General features: G+C 43.3%; 1 protein-coding gene across 12 annotated transcripts in view; it reads right to left on the bottom strand.

Moving 5' to 3' along the window:
• The window catches only part of si:ch211-285f17.1 (sickle tail protein homolog), a 115,148-nt gene that overhangs the window by 81,371 nt on the left and 20,546 nt on the right, over window positions 1-13,231 (bottom strand). For 6 of the 12 annotated variants that reach the window (XM_034149090.1, XM_034149161.1, XM_034149169.1 and 3 more), the window contains exon 1: window positions 9,400-10,342. The exons of 1 other annotated variant lie outside the window; for it this stretch is intronic. In XM_034149090.1, coding sequence (XP_034004981.1) covers window positions 9,400-9,724 — 325 coding nt within the window. In that variant the 5' untranslated portion in view covers window positions 9,725-10,342. Of the gene's footprint in view, window positions 1-9,399; window positions 10,344-13,231 lie in introns of those variants that run through there. 5 more of the 12 variants (XM_034149106.1, XM_034149202.1, XM_034149124.1 and 2 more) reach the window with 2 other exon arrangements.

Raw genomic sequence — 13,231 nt, 5'->3', positions numbered from 1 at the left:
TTCATGCTAACCAAAGCTAAACTAAGGCTAACCGAAGCTAACCATCATGGCTTTAACTACATAGTTTAGTTAGCATTGTAATCTACTGTAAGGTAACCAAACATTTATTGTAGATTTTGTTGGTATTTCTTTCTCTAACAAAAGAGATATATAGGGAACCTTTTTTTCCACATGCTTCTTGCCTTTATGCTAACTAGCTACAACAATCGACCCCGTAGTCTGTAGGGGCTTTAGCATAACTAGCTCTTATGCCCCTTTCACACCAACGCAGTTCCCGTTCTAGCTCCGTGCTAGAGCTTTTCTGGTTCGGAACCGGTTCTTCTTTTCAGCCCCGACATCGACCCGACGCAGTCCCCCATTGTTGTTGTAGTGAGCGCCGTTGGGGAGAAAATCAGTGACGTAAACGGTGACGTCAGCAGCGGCAGCACCAGTCGGGCTCTGGGCGGTGTGAACAGGAAAAAACGGTGCTTTTCAGGCTCTAGCTCCGAACCAGCCCTGGAACCGCGTTGGTGTGAAAGCGGCATTAGACATGTAGAATTGATATTTTTATACGACTCAATGCAAGAAGGTAAATATGTATATTTCAGTTTTTTTACCTCTTCATTATCCTTTCTATCGAAGGCCTAAAGCTGCAAAACTCACACAAAAAACCCTCACTTGACTCATTGATTTCTGAAAAAGCAAAACTACAAACAAGCTACCGAGTATGTGCAAACAAATGCAGAGTAACTGACACACTTCTCAGCAGAGAACACAACAGGGGGGAATGCCTGAGTTTCATATTTAGACAGTCATGGAAAAAGGGGGGCTTCATTCCCTCACAGTCGCTTAGATTGAATCTGATTTACATCTTGCGAAATTGAAGCCGTTTGCCAAGAAAGAAGCTCCCTCCTTGCTACTTGAGCCGTTATTCATTGCACTATTGCAGCAGGTTTGGTACTCATAATGTTCCTAAAACAGAGAAGGTGCTGATAAAATCTGCATAACAACCACTTAGGTAACTACAGCTGCGGGTAAACACATTCCACATGTACCTTTATTAAATACATGTTGATACATGCACCTGTCAAATGAGAGGAGGTAAAAGAGACGTATAAAACAAAGAGCCGCTCTGTCTTGAGTTTCCACTCCTCTAACGTTTTAGTTTTCTCAACTGTCAACCTCTTCTAGGACAGAAAGTAAAAGAGAGGCAGTGGGAGTGAGAAAAGGACGCCTATACATCAGTGAGATTTAATGCCGCTTCATCCTGCTCAGCACTCGTATCACATGGTGTACATCATCAATAATCTTTACGAGCCAGTGCCTTGGCTAAAACACAAGGGTAATGTGTTGCTCCAGCTGGAACCACAAAATCCCAACCAAGGCATCTTTTCCCTCTTTATTTTCTGTATGTAATTGCATCACAATATTTAGAAAAGTGATATAAACACCAAGCATGCTGTCAATAAGATCCATATCTGATAGACAAAACATCATTATGCTATATATGATTACTCAGATGGACCGCACAACATTATTATGCTATATATGATTACTCAGACGGACCGCAAAACATTATTATGCTATATATGATTACTCAGACGGACCGCAAAACATTATTATGCTATATATGATTACTCAGACGGACCGCAAAACATGAAATGAACACTAACATTGTAAATGACAGTACAGTAACATTGCATTTAGTGAGCAACAATGAAGTCATTGTGTTTTTTTTTATTTGGATATGACATATCAATTTCCTTTTACCGAGTTCAGGGATCAACCAAGAAGTCCCTGAGCTGTTTCTATTCTCAAGAAATGACAGACTTCTTCGTGTTGCTACAAGTTCCTTTTCCTGGCCACAAACCACAACTATGCTTTCAAGAAATGCCCACAAAAGCTCAATTTAATGCCCCGTTGGAGAACTGCAAAAGGGGCATTTCAATGGAGGCTAAAGTCACATTTTATATTATTTTAGAGCCGGCTGGAAAATGCTAGACAAACAATGTGGTTTCACTTGAATCTCTGGACACATTTTTGAGAGTGGTGTTTGATTTTTCTGTTATTGTTATCTTAGATATGATTTATATGGGGGAGGTTACCAACACAATGTCAGCTAAAGTTCAATAGGTCCCTAAGTTGTGTAACCTCAGAGTTTCAATTTCATGCCTGCCCAACCCAGTCTCACGGCATTTCGTGTTATAGTCACGAAATAAATGTAATCTATTGATTCCGTGTTCACCAACACGATTTTCACATTTTTTTCGTGTCACACAGAACGATTTTAAAAGCAATGTATTTCTATTGGTAGTATGTTTCGTGCCTGCACCACGTCTTTTTGTCCGGTCGGGTCTTGGAATACCAGAAGCTGTGTGGTTCATAAAAACATTTTCTTACTCAATATCTTACCCTAAGCCTAACCCTTTTATTTTAAATTGTATAATGTCGGAGTTTTTTTTGCCGTCCACGAGGAAAAGAAATGTGGCTCAGAGTCTCAGAATACTGAAATCTGTATTTTTTTGTATCTGTTATTCCTTCTAATTTGTTATTATTTACATTGCTTTTAAAATCGTTCTGTGTGACACGAAAAAAAAGGGCGAAATTGTGTTGGTGAACACGAATCAATAGATTAATTTCGTGACTATAACACGAAATGCCGTGAGACTGTGTTGGCCTGCCATGGCTTGAGGTAATGAAAATAAGTCTTTAAGAGAGTGACAATAAAAACGAGCAAAATCAAAATGGAGAGCAGTAACGGTGGACCCGTAATGCCACAAATGTCAAGCTATAGATATTGTAATATCATACAGCCTGCACTTTATGAACTTATCCTGCATTTGCTCTTTTCTTCAGCACCATCACATGTCCCAGTCATCTGACAGAGTGAAGGCCGACTGTAGGAGTTAGCTTCCCCATGGCGCATCATGTGATCCACAGCTAACACTTACGCAGTAAGGGTGACAATATTAGTCAGCTATATTTATTTTTAACACTGTTGATTAACAGTTCAAGATGTTGGGATAAGTTTTCTTTCTCGCCTCGAGTTAGACCTGTGTTTGAGCTAGAACAAGGATGAATTAGCTTAGCATTTACAGGGCTTAAAGCAAGGGGAAAACAGCTAGCCTAGCCACGTCAACCCCCTCCCATTGTAACTCTCTTTGTTGTGGGTTTGACAGGTAGATAAATGTAGTAACTATAACAAACGCCAGTCAGTCTCTGTGCTTTGTCTGCATGTTGTTAAACGGGTTAATAATCAAGCTTAAAAGTGCTGGAAGGCATGTCTTTGTACATTAGATGGAACCAGGCTGCCTCCAGTGTACATGCTAACCGAAGCTAACCTAAAGCTAACCTAAGCTAACCATGTTCTGGCTTTAGCTACACAGCATTGTTGGCACCGTAAGCTAAGGTAACCAACACGTTTTACGCATTTTGTAAGTGCTTTTACCTTGTGTACACATTAAACAAAAGAGTTGTGTGTATAGGGAACCTTATTTCCACCTGCTTTCAGCCTTTATGGTGGCTAAAACAATCAACTCCTGGCTAGATACTGCATAGCATAGGCTAAGGGCTTTAGCATACCTTGCACATGTAGTATTGAATAGCTAGGCTTTATTTCCCAAATGTCAAACCATTTCTTCAATTTGAACCTAATAGAACTAAGTTCTGGTAGAAAACCTCTCCTATGCTATATGGAGACAAACTTATTTTTCTAAATAACCAAATATTCTCACATAAGGCCAATAAGGGTACCACCAACAACTCTAAATATCCATGTAATATTAATGGAAGATGCAGTCCCCTGAAACAACATCTCGACGTGAAATAAATAAACACAGCGGGAGATTTAATTTGAATATTCCGAAGCACTGAGATAAATATTTAGCAGTTTATGCATAGCCTACCAGACATTTTTGTGCACATTCACTAAAACCCAGACAGATAGAAAAACAGACAGTCTCACACACACACATAACACAGCATGTTTGCCTGAAGGGAAAAGGGTGTAAGAGGGGAGGTGGAGATATATTGATTTCTCTGTCGACTCTTTGAGAGGAAACCCTGAGGGAGGCCTTGCATCCGCTTACACCCCTCAGTTGGGTGAATTAAACACAATTATGCTTTGGGCTAGAACACAAACATGTATTAGCCTACATTTAATTGAAATGTAGTAGTGAGATTGTCTGGTTTCATGCCACATGTGCAGTATAAGCTTTGAAGCCTTGGCTGTGTAATCAAGCAAAAGTAAAAGGCCACACTTGAAAGTAGAAATACAAAAAAGATTTATATAGATGTTTCAACAAGTTAAAACCTCGGGAATTGGAGGCATGGTGGGCATCACGGAGATTAAGGCTTTTTGTTTTATCCTTAATCTTACATGAACGAAAGCCAATCCCCTCAGCTGTCTCTCAGAGAGCTGCACAGCCTCAGGAAGCAGGAAGAAGCAACATTGCCCCCAGCTAAACCCCCCAAAGAAAAACACACCACAGACAACAGGGGGATTTACAATACAGACATAACCAAAAGCTCTTTCTTCTTGCTCAGTGGCCCGATCATTGTCTGTTTCTGTTTGAGGAATGAGTCACATCCACTCATTTTCTCAACACAAACCCCAGGTCCCTGAACACACCATTAACTCACCTACTATTCTTCCTTAATGACTCACTGGACTCTAGGCTCGGGGTAATTATTGACAAGTCACAAAGGTGAGATGTCGCCCACAGTTGTCTCACTTCCTCTGTTTCTTTTGGCATTTGAAAAAAAGTTCTTTAATGACTTGTTAAGAAACTGATTTGGCTTAACCTTAACAAAACAGATATCCGAGTGGGTTAGCGGATCGGACGTAAATGAATAATAAATGGCGTCCCGCTGTTTAGAGACCGCAGTTTTTCTGGTGTTTTTTCCCCATTCGCTTTGATATGCAAAAAAGCCAAAACAGCAGGACATAACGGTAAGTATTTCATATGAATACATACAGTAAAAGTTTGTGATTGGTCAGTTCAAAGTGAAAATGGGGGGTTTAGTTCAAATCAACCCCCTATACGGCTCAATTACCAAAAACCCTGCCTAGTAAAAAGCACTTTCAAGACAATGCGTATACAGTGTGTCAGAAACTTGCAAATGATCCAATTGTCTAACTGATATGTGAATAAAAAAGATTTTTGTAATCTTAATAAGTCTCGCTTCTGCCAGATAGTTGGCAAAGAAGAGAAAACCAAGAGAGACAACTGGGGGGGGGGGGGGTTTAAAGAGTCACGAGAGGCTGCAATTAATGTAATCCCTACGCTTGGCTTCAATGTCGAATAAATGGGTGATCACATCCCAATCCTCACACTCATTCCTGTCACACTTAAGCTGTTTTTTATACTTTTTTCTAAGGGCAGCTTCTGCAGAAAGAGTCTGTCATGGTTTCCCGGCACTCAGACTATCAACAGCGAGCATTAAACTGACACTGTGTGCTTTTAACAAGAAGAAGCACGTCTCGCAGCAATGATTCACATGCGTACGCTGTTGTCAACATGTAGAAGTACACATGTAGATTTGAACACCTGGGGCGACGCTGACATATGTCCGTAAACAGGCTGGAGCAACTCCGCACATTCTGATGTGGTAACAAATCTTGCAAAACGATATCAGGCAAGAAACAACACAACAGCCCGAGTCTAGATGAGTAAAAAGAAATGGAGCCCCCCAATCACAGCCTGTTCATTGACTCACCATCTCAATCACCAATGTGTTAGGTCATAAAACATCTGAGCGGTGACAAATCTCATGATTTTGTAAACCGATCCCTGCATGATGGGGCACGGGTTCTCAGGAAGCATATGGTTACTCATGAGGCAAAATACTTTCAAGTTGATGTAGACACAAACAGAGATAAGAGTCTGAGAGGGCTGGAGATAACGTCATAGGAAAGCCAGAGACAGAACATTTCCAGATGTTTTCAACTCGTTCTGTGTTTATATTTGTCTGAGATGAAAAGTAAACGCTTCAGTTAGCCTGTGTAACTTTTTAGAGAAGAAATAACACATTATTTCTCCTCCAAAATAACTCAAAATGCAATATGTTGTTCATTTACGCTAGCAGAACATTGCTAAGGAGAACAGGCCAATGCTTGGGAGGATCAAGGGACTATGAGGTCACATCAATCGACAGAAAGAAGTCTGGTGACTAACCTTAATGTTAATGAAACAAAGAAAATACTATAGTGTTCACTTTAATTCATCATACACTTTATTATCTCTAATGCTGCGTTCACACCGGACGCGATGCGATGTTTGGGGGCGGTGCGATTACATGTAAAGTCAATGCAGAGACGCGGACAGATGCGAATTCGCTCCGACGGTGCGCATGAAGCGGTGGACGCAGCGCAAATCACGCGATTGAGGCGATTGAACGGTGCCGCGTTAAACGCGAGAGTTCAATTTTTTCAACTCGAGCGTCAAATTCACGTGGCGCGTTCTCGCGGAAGCCAATCAGCGGTGAGGATCTCAGCCTGCCGTCACTGACGTTCAACCACACAACATCAGCCGTTAGCTGTTAGCAGTTAGCACACAGAGCTCACAGCTCCTCATATCTGTTCAGAAACTGGACAAAAGTTAAACAAGTACAAACCAGACTGTCTGTGCCATGGCGAATACAGTCGCTAGTTTATTTATGTCTGTAGGCCGTTGTTATGAGTGTGGAATGAGCATATACAACAAGCTTAGCCTGGTCGACCCGATCTTCATTCAGAAAACAAGCATTTTAAAAGATTTTTCGCCTGCCGTCTTATCTGCAGACTTGTCAAGCATTAATTCATGGTTTTTACTAACCGGTATCAGTATGTTGTTACTTCGGCATCATTTTGAAACGTGTATTACAATTTAATCACGGTAAAATATGTTCATGTTGTTGTAGTTGTAGCTCCCGAGCCAGCGCGTCTTGTTTGAATGATGCGAGTAAACACAGCTGGCAGCCGCGGTGAAACTCCAGCGTTTAGAGCGATGCAATAGGAGCGATTAGAGCGAAGTGAATAGTCGCATCGCGTCCGGTGTGAACGCAGCATAAAGGAACACTGGGTTGCATTGTGTTTAGGTTCGACAAAGTTCCCAGATATTCGTGTTAAAGAACTAATCGGGGTCTGATCACTACCTCATCCTACAGATTGGGAAATAATTCAAAGGTGTAGGATGAGCCAACATTCCTGACCGACCGCATCAATGCTCTTGCTGACGATTTCTTAGAAGGGAGGAGGCCGTTGTGGTTTTGGAATGAGATGTGGGTGGGATGTCTGCCATGAAATGTACATCATAATAAATCAAAAACACATACAGCTGTACATCCGGGATGTGAGACGCCATAAGCAGTAAGCCAAAAAAAGTTGCTTAACACAACGTTTGATGCAATGTCATACGGTATCAAAGGAAGCTGGACTTAAGCCTTGCACTTGAGACGTGTATTATATCCTCTCTGGACAGGAGGTGTCAAATGCATTTTGGTGAAAGCTGCCACTTTAAGGCTGAAATTGGGCCCTCTGGCGAGCGGCTCTGAAGCTTTCACACAGTGGAAATGTCACCTGTCACACGCATTTGTGGTCTGCCACTGCTGTGTGCATCGGCTCTGTCATGCCCTGTAACCGGCATTAGTTTGGGAGATGAGGCTGGCACCCTCTGAACGTCCGCCATATTAAACTGCCTTGTTTGTATACAAGCCATAAGTGGATAGGGGATATGACGCGCTGGCCATCAGCCTGCAGTGAAAGGGTATTTAATAAGTCTGGCCTATTTAAAATACAAATACACGAGCAGCACATGTAGCCAAGAGCAGCTCCCCAAAGTGAAGACCTTGTATGTGTTATATATCAAAGGATAGCTAGTTTCTGGAGAGACTGGACTGGGCTTTTCAATGTGGAACATCAAAGATTCTGTCCATAACAAGAAATGCAAAGTTTTCCAGCTCACACTTCAAAAACACACACTGGGACGGCGGGGCGAAACGCACCACACACAGTTCATTTATTCTTTTTGACGGTCGGCGTGTATGTGTGGGTGGGCAGCGATGGCATCTTTCAGTTACTTATTCAACGGCTGTCAAAACACGACAAAGGAGAAGAACGCAGGGAGAAACAAAAACTGGTGAGGGTGTAAGAGAGAAGAAAGACATAAAAAGAGAAGAGCGAGGGAGGACATGAGGAAAGAGGACAAAAATAGAAACGGCACAAAAACAACAAGACTTTCCGTGTCCTCAATGCATCATAAAAATGTTTAGGTGCCATTTCAGATTCTTGCAGTAGAGTTGACTTATATTCTGCCCATGTTCTGATATTTAGAGAGATGTGTTGCCTTGGCAGACCATTTACATGCACAACAACCTGTATAACACGCTACAGGGAAGGGAAAACCCCCCAAAAAACACTTTTAGGACCAGATGTTCTGAAGTCAGCTGACCCTCACTCTTGAGGAGTGAGTCAGCTCTGCAGAAAGACACTTTATTTGTGTAAAGAAGAGACAGGAACATCTGGTTTCCAGTACAAACTTGCCTCCTTATAACCCATCTTTACTGCAGGGAGGGGATTCTCAAGCAGCTCAAGACCTGTTGATTTCCCAGCATGCACTGCTCACATTCCTGACCTCCTTCTGTCACTCTTTAACTCACCTCACCCTCTACATCTACATCACCCCCCCCCCCCCCCCAACCCCTTTACACTTCCCCACTGCTGTCTTTGAGCTGTGATGATTGACAGGAAGTGTTTTTAAAATCAGGTACTAACAGTACATGCAAAGTACATAAAGTAATGGTGGTGATGTTGCCTTTAAGAGTGTGACCTGACAAAACCATGAGAGCTGGCACCCTGTGGAGTTGGGAATGTGGTGAAAAAGCCAAAAGGGAATGATAAGACCTCCTGACCCCCCATTTTTTAATCTGCACCCCACAGAGGGACAGATATCCAATGAGCAGTCACTCCTCTCTGCTACATCAAGGCCACGCTGACAAAAGCACTGCGTCCAAAAAATTAAGCTTCCAATTCATTTCAATCAAACTGAAGCATTTGCACAGCAGTATTCTGCGGAAATGCAGGACAATACACACAATACGGGTGTCAGGTTGCATTTTAAACTGGACTTCCATGTCTGTAATCACATGTCCCGCCCCCAGCAGACACTAGCTACAACTTTTGTGAAAAAAAATTAAGGGCAGTGCTATTTTTGGGAGGTTTGACACATCCTTTGCCCCAAGGCAGGAAGGACATCACAGATAACCCCGGGAGGACATAATCAATACTGACACAACACAAAAAACTAGCATTAAAGGGGGACACACAACACGTAGGAAAGAGTCTAATCCCCTGCATGCAAGACTGTTTTTGCACTGTAAACATGTGAGTGCAAAAACAGCCCAAAAGACACCAGTTGCCATTCAGATGAAGTTAATACTCACTGTGCATAGAGCCTTGCTGCTGACTGGAGGCTTTAGGTGGGCTGATCTTGCTCTTGGGGGGGAGCATCTCCATGTGTTGGCCCTTCTCACCTGGATTCTGTCTGGGGGCCTCGGCCTGAGTCTCGCTCTGTGCTTTGTCCTGAGTCCCAGCGACTTTAAGAGACTTCTGTCGGCTCAGGATCCCATCGCTACCTGCCCTCATCAGCTTTTCCCCAACGCTCAGCACCCGAACTCGACCCGTTGATTCCTTCCTGGGGGAGGGAAGCCTAGATCCGGCCCCGATGGAGGAGGCGGAGGGCCGCGCCAGCCTGGAGGCTTTGGACATCCTGCAGCAGGTCAGAAAAGCTCCTCAGCCAGAGTGACTGCAGTGGTGTCCCGTGAGGAAATCCAGGGTGTCTCCGCTGTGAGAGAGTGTGACTCTGCGGCGTGTTGTGACTGGTGCAGGTAGGCTGGAAGGGGCCGGCACTTTGGAGAAGCTATAGGTGAGGGGTGGGGGGTTAACAGATCCTTGGAAGGTGTTCTCTCCTCCTGGCGTGGCCTCGTGGGAACATCCTCCAAAGCAAACAGTGTGTGTAAGTGTGTGTGTGTGTGGAGTGACAGGTCTTGCTGTGCCAAATGCAAACAGAAACTCAGGTCTCCAGTGTCAGCGCATTCCGGCTTTTTAATCCCCCTCTCTCTGCGTCTCCTTCACACTCTTTTTTTGTACATTTCTCACCTTCTCTTGCACTCCGAGTAAAGGTTGTCAACTTGCCTGAAAAATCTTCCCCATGTTGCTGTCCTTGTGTGCCTCCTTGCTCACTCGCTTCTCCTCTCTGCTGATGCTCACACGGGTGACCGTTCCAGCACTCCGGCAAAAAGCAGAGAAAGATTTAGAGACAGCAAAAAAAAGAGTACGAGAGAGATAGAGAAAGTACCGGCTTTGTGGAGGAGCTCTTCTCTTCAGGTGCAGCTGCTCAAGCTGTTCCAGATGTGCGTGTGTGTGTGTGCGTGCATGTGTGTGTGTGTGCATGTGTGTGTGTGCAGCGCTTCACGTCATCACCCGACCGCTCTGAGCCACAATCACTGGTTTCACTTCGTTCCCTCTTTCTTCATCTTGTTCGTCTCTGGTCCCTCTACTCCTGACAGCCTGAACTCGCCACATGTGATGAGTCGACCGGAGGCGGGACAAAAACCCCAAGCCCTTCACTCACTGATGCTGGAATTTACAGAGAATTACAGAGCGCAAAGGAGGGGGGCTTAGCAGCGTGTGTGTGTGTGTGTGTGTGTGAGAGAGATACACACAGTGGAGCTGTTCTGATCTCCTGCAAACGAAGACATCAGCTGTGACACGAAAGACATATAAGAAGTTGGCTCGGAGAAAAAGAGGAGAAGATCAGAGCTTTCTGACACTTCTCATCTTGCTTAAGAAAAAACATCTCTTCCTTAAAGAACTCTCAACAAATGTCTGACCCACAGAAATGTCCTCAGCCAAATAATAATTGCCAGACAAGAACAATAAAGTATGAATCACTGCAGGGCGGACACAGCAAAAACAAGGTTTTACAGCATTTTCTTCTGTTGTAAAAGCACACTTTGCTGACACAGAGCGAGTAAACCACAACCCCATAAACGAGTCTTGATTCATTGACTCTAATCTAATGTCTAATTCATAACTCTGCACACCTATTTTGGGCTCTGAGCCTGTGACAGTGTAATATGCCGCAGCACGCGAAACAGGACATGTGATATAACGTCATTTCGTGCTTACAGACTAAACACCAGAAAATGGATTACAGTGAGAAACAGGATCAACTGTGTGTGTTATAAAAGAGCAACAATCCACATGGACGGGAGGTTTAGAGGATTTCTCTCTCAGACATCAGAGAAAGTCCCAGACCCAACCTGCATGGCATGACTACTGACGTACAGGATATAAGTTTACATAGGGATTTAAAAGAAAAAGCCCCACATGCCTCTCCCCCCTCTATGATTGCCTTTTAGACGACTAAGCTTTCTGAACACGATGACAACCGTCACTGATTGTACAGATATGAAATATTCATCGTATTGCCACATATCTGCGTGGCTTTAGATAAAGAGCAAAGCAGATTGACCTACATACTTTCCCGATGAATAGTTAGCTGACAAAATCGGAGAGCGAGAGAAGCTCACGGGGAAAACGCTGCATGTCTGAGGGAATATCTGTCAAAGAGAGAGAAAGTGAAGAAGGTACAGACATTTCCATAAGATTAAATATTGTCCCAGATTATGTCCATGCGTCACCCGTTTGGATGAGTTTCTATTATGTTTACAACATCCTAAAGGATTACGTCAAGTCTAAAAAAAGGTTAACCAGGAAAAAACCCAGTGTGTGAGTGAATGGCAACTCTCCCATGCGATGGTTATATTTGTGTACTGGGAGTAAATGAAAGCCCTCTGTGTGGATTGGATGGCTCTGAGCCAGGCATAACTGTACTGTAGGCAAACTGGATCAAAGACTTGAAATAACATAGCATTTGTGGACGGATATAATTTGAGTTTCCTAATTAAGCCTGGGATTTTTTGCAATGTGATAGATCATAATGCATGAAAAAACAGAGGGGGAAAGTATCAAAGTGCATTTACTCAACTACTCTTCTTAAAGGAACCCATTTCTGCAAAATGTTTGGTTCAAATTAGTATGTAGTGTCTCTACTTTAAAGAGTCCTCTCCTGGTGATGTTCAGGTGTATATCAGTATGTAGTGTCTCTACTTTAAAGAGTCCTCTCCTGCTGATGTTCAGGTGTATATCAGTATGTAGTGTCTCTACTTTAAAGAGTCCTCTCCTGCTGATGTTCAGGGTTATATCAGTATGTAGTGTCTCTACTTTAAAGAGTCCTCTCCTGCTGATGTTCAGGTGTATATCAGTATTTATGTAGTGTCTCTATTGGGACATGTTTAATGTTCAAAGAGCTCTTTATTTTTCTCATACTGCCTGTGCTGCAGCACCTCTTTTCACCCTCTGTCTGAAACCAGAGCCCAGTCTTCTCTGATTGGTTAGCTGGCCGGCTCTTTTGTGATTGGTCAACCGCTTAGAGATGTCCCGCCCCTTATCACGTACAATGTGTTGGAGAGCTAGCCAATAGAAGCGCGAGTGTACTAGTGATGTCACTATGTTTCGGAAGTAAACAAAGGATTCTTATGTACTTAAGTGCAGTACTTTTGCTTGTAATGGAGTAGTTTAACCGTAAAGTAGAAGTACTTTCACTTAACTAAAGGATCCAAATACTACTGCCGGATTAAAATACATGACAGCTTAGAAAGGCTCCACCTTTACCAGCTACAAAATTAAAATGACGTACACATCGATGGGTCAATGATGATAATCCTGTAAAAATATTCAAGTACATTTTGAATGCCAGACTTTAACAGAGTTATTCTACACTGTGCTATTATTACTTTTAGATCCAAGTACATCTTCCACCTCTGAACAAAACCACCCCTGACATTTTATCCAGACATGGCACCAATTTGCATTTCAAACAACCGACCAAACGTATAACTTTACGTGTGAAAGATGATGATCTGAGGAGCTGGAATTGGCTCTGACAATAAAGAGCAGAGAGAAAGCAGCACCACCCACAGCTGTCTAAGCAGATAGCCTTGGCTAGCTCCATGCTAACGAGTGCCAAGGAGCCCACAAGTGTCTCACGCTCCGAGCGGGGAGGAGGCAGTTTGGGATTGAGACGTTGGGCGGTTATGGAAATTCAATGGTGCAGAAAAGTCCCACAAGCTCTGGTTTCGCTGCCTATGGCCCATCAGTGAGTAGAGGAGGGGCTGCTGGATGTTTTTTGGGAAGGGTGGTGAGCTCAGC

The sequence above is a fragment of the Trematomus bernacchii genome, unplaced genomic scaffold (assembly GCF_902827165.1).
Source record: "Trematomus bernacchii unplaced genomic scaffold, fTreBer1.1, whole genome shotgun sequence".
Taxonomy (NCBI): Eukaryota; Metazoa; Chordata; class Actinopteri; order Perciformes; family Nototheniidae; genus Trematomus; species Trematomus bernacchii.
This window is presented reverse-complemented; position numbering and strand designations above follow the sequence as displayed.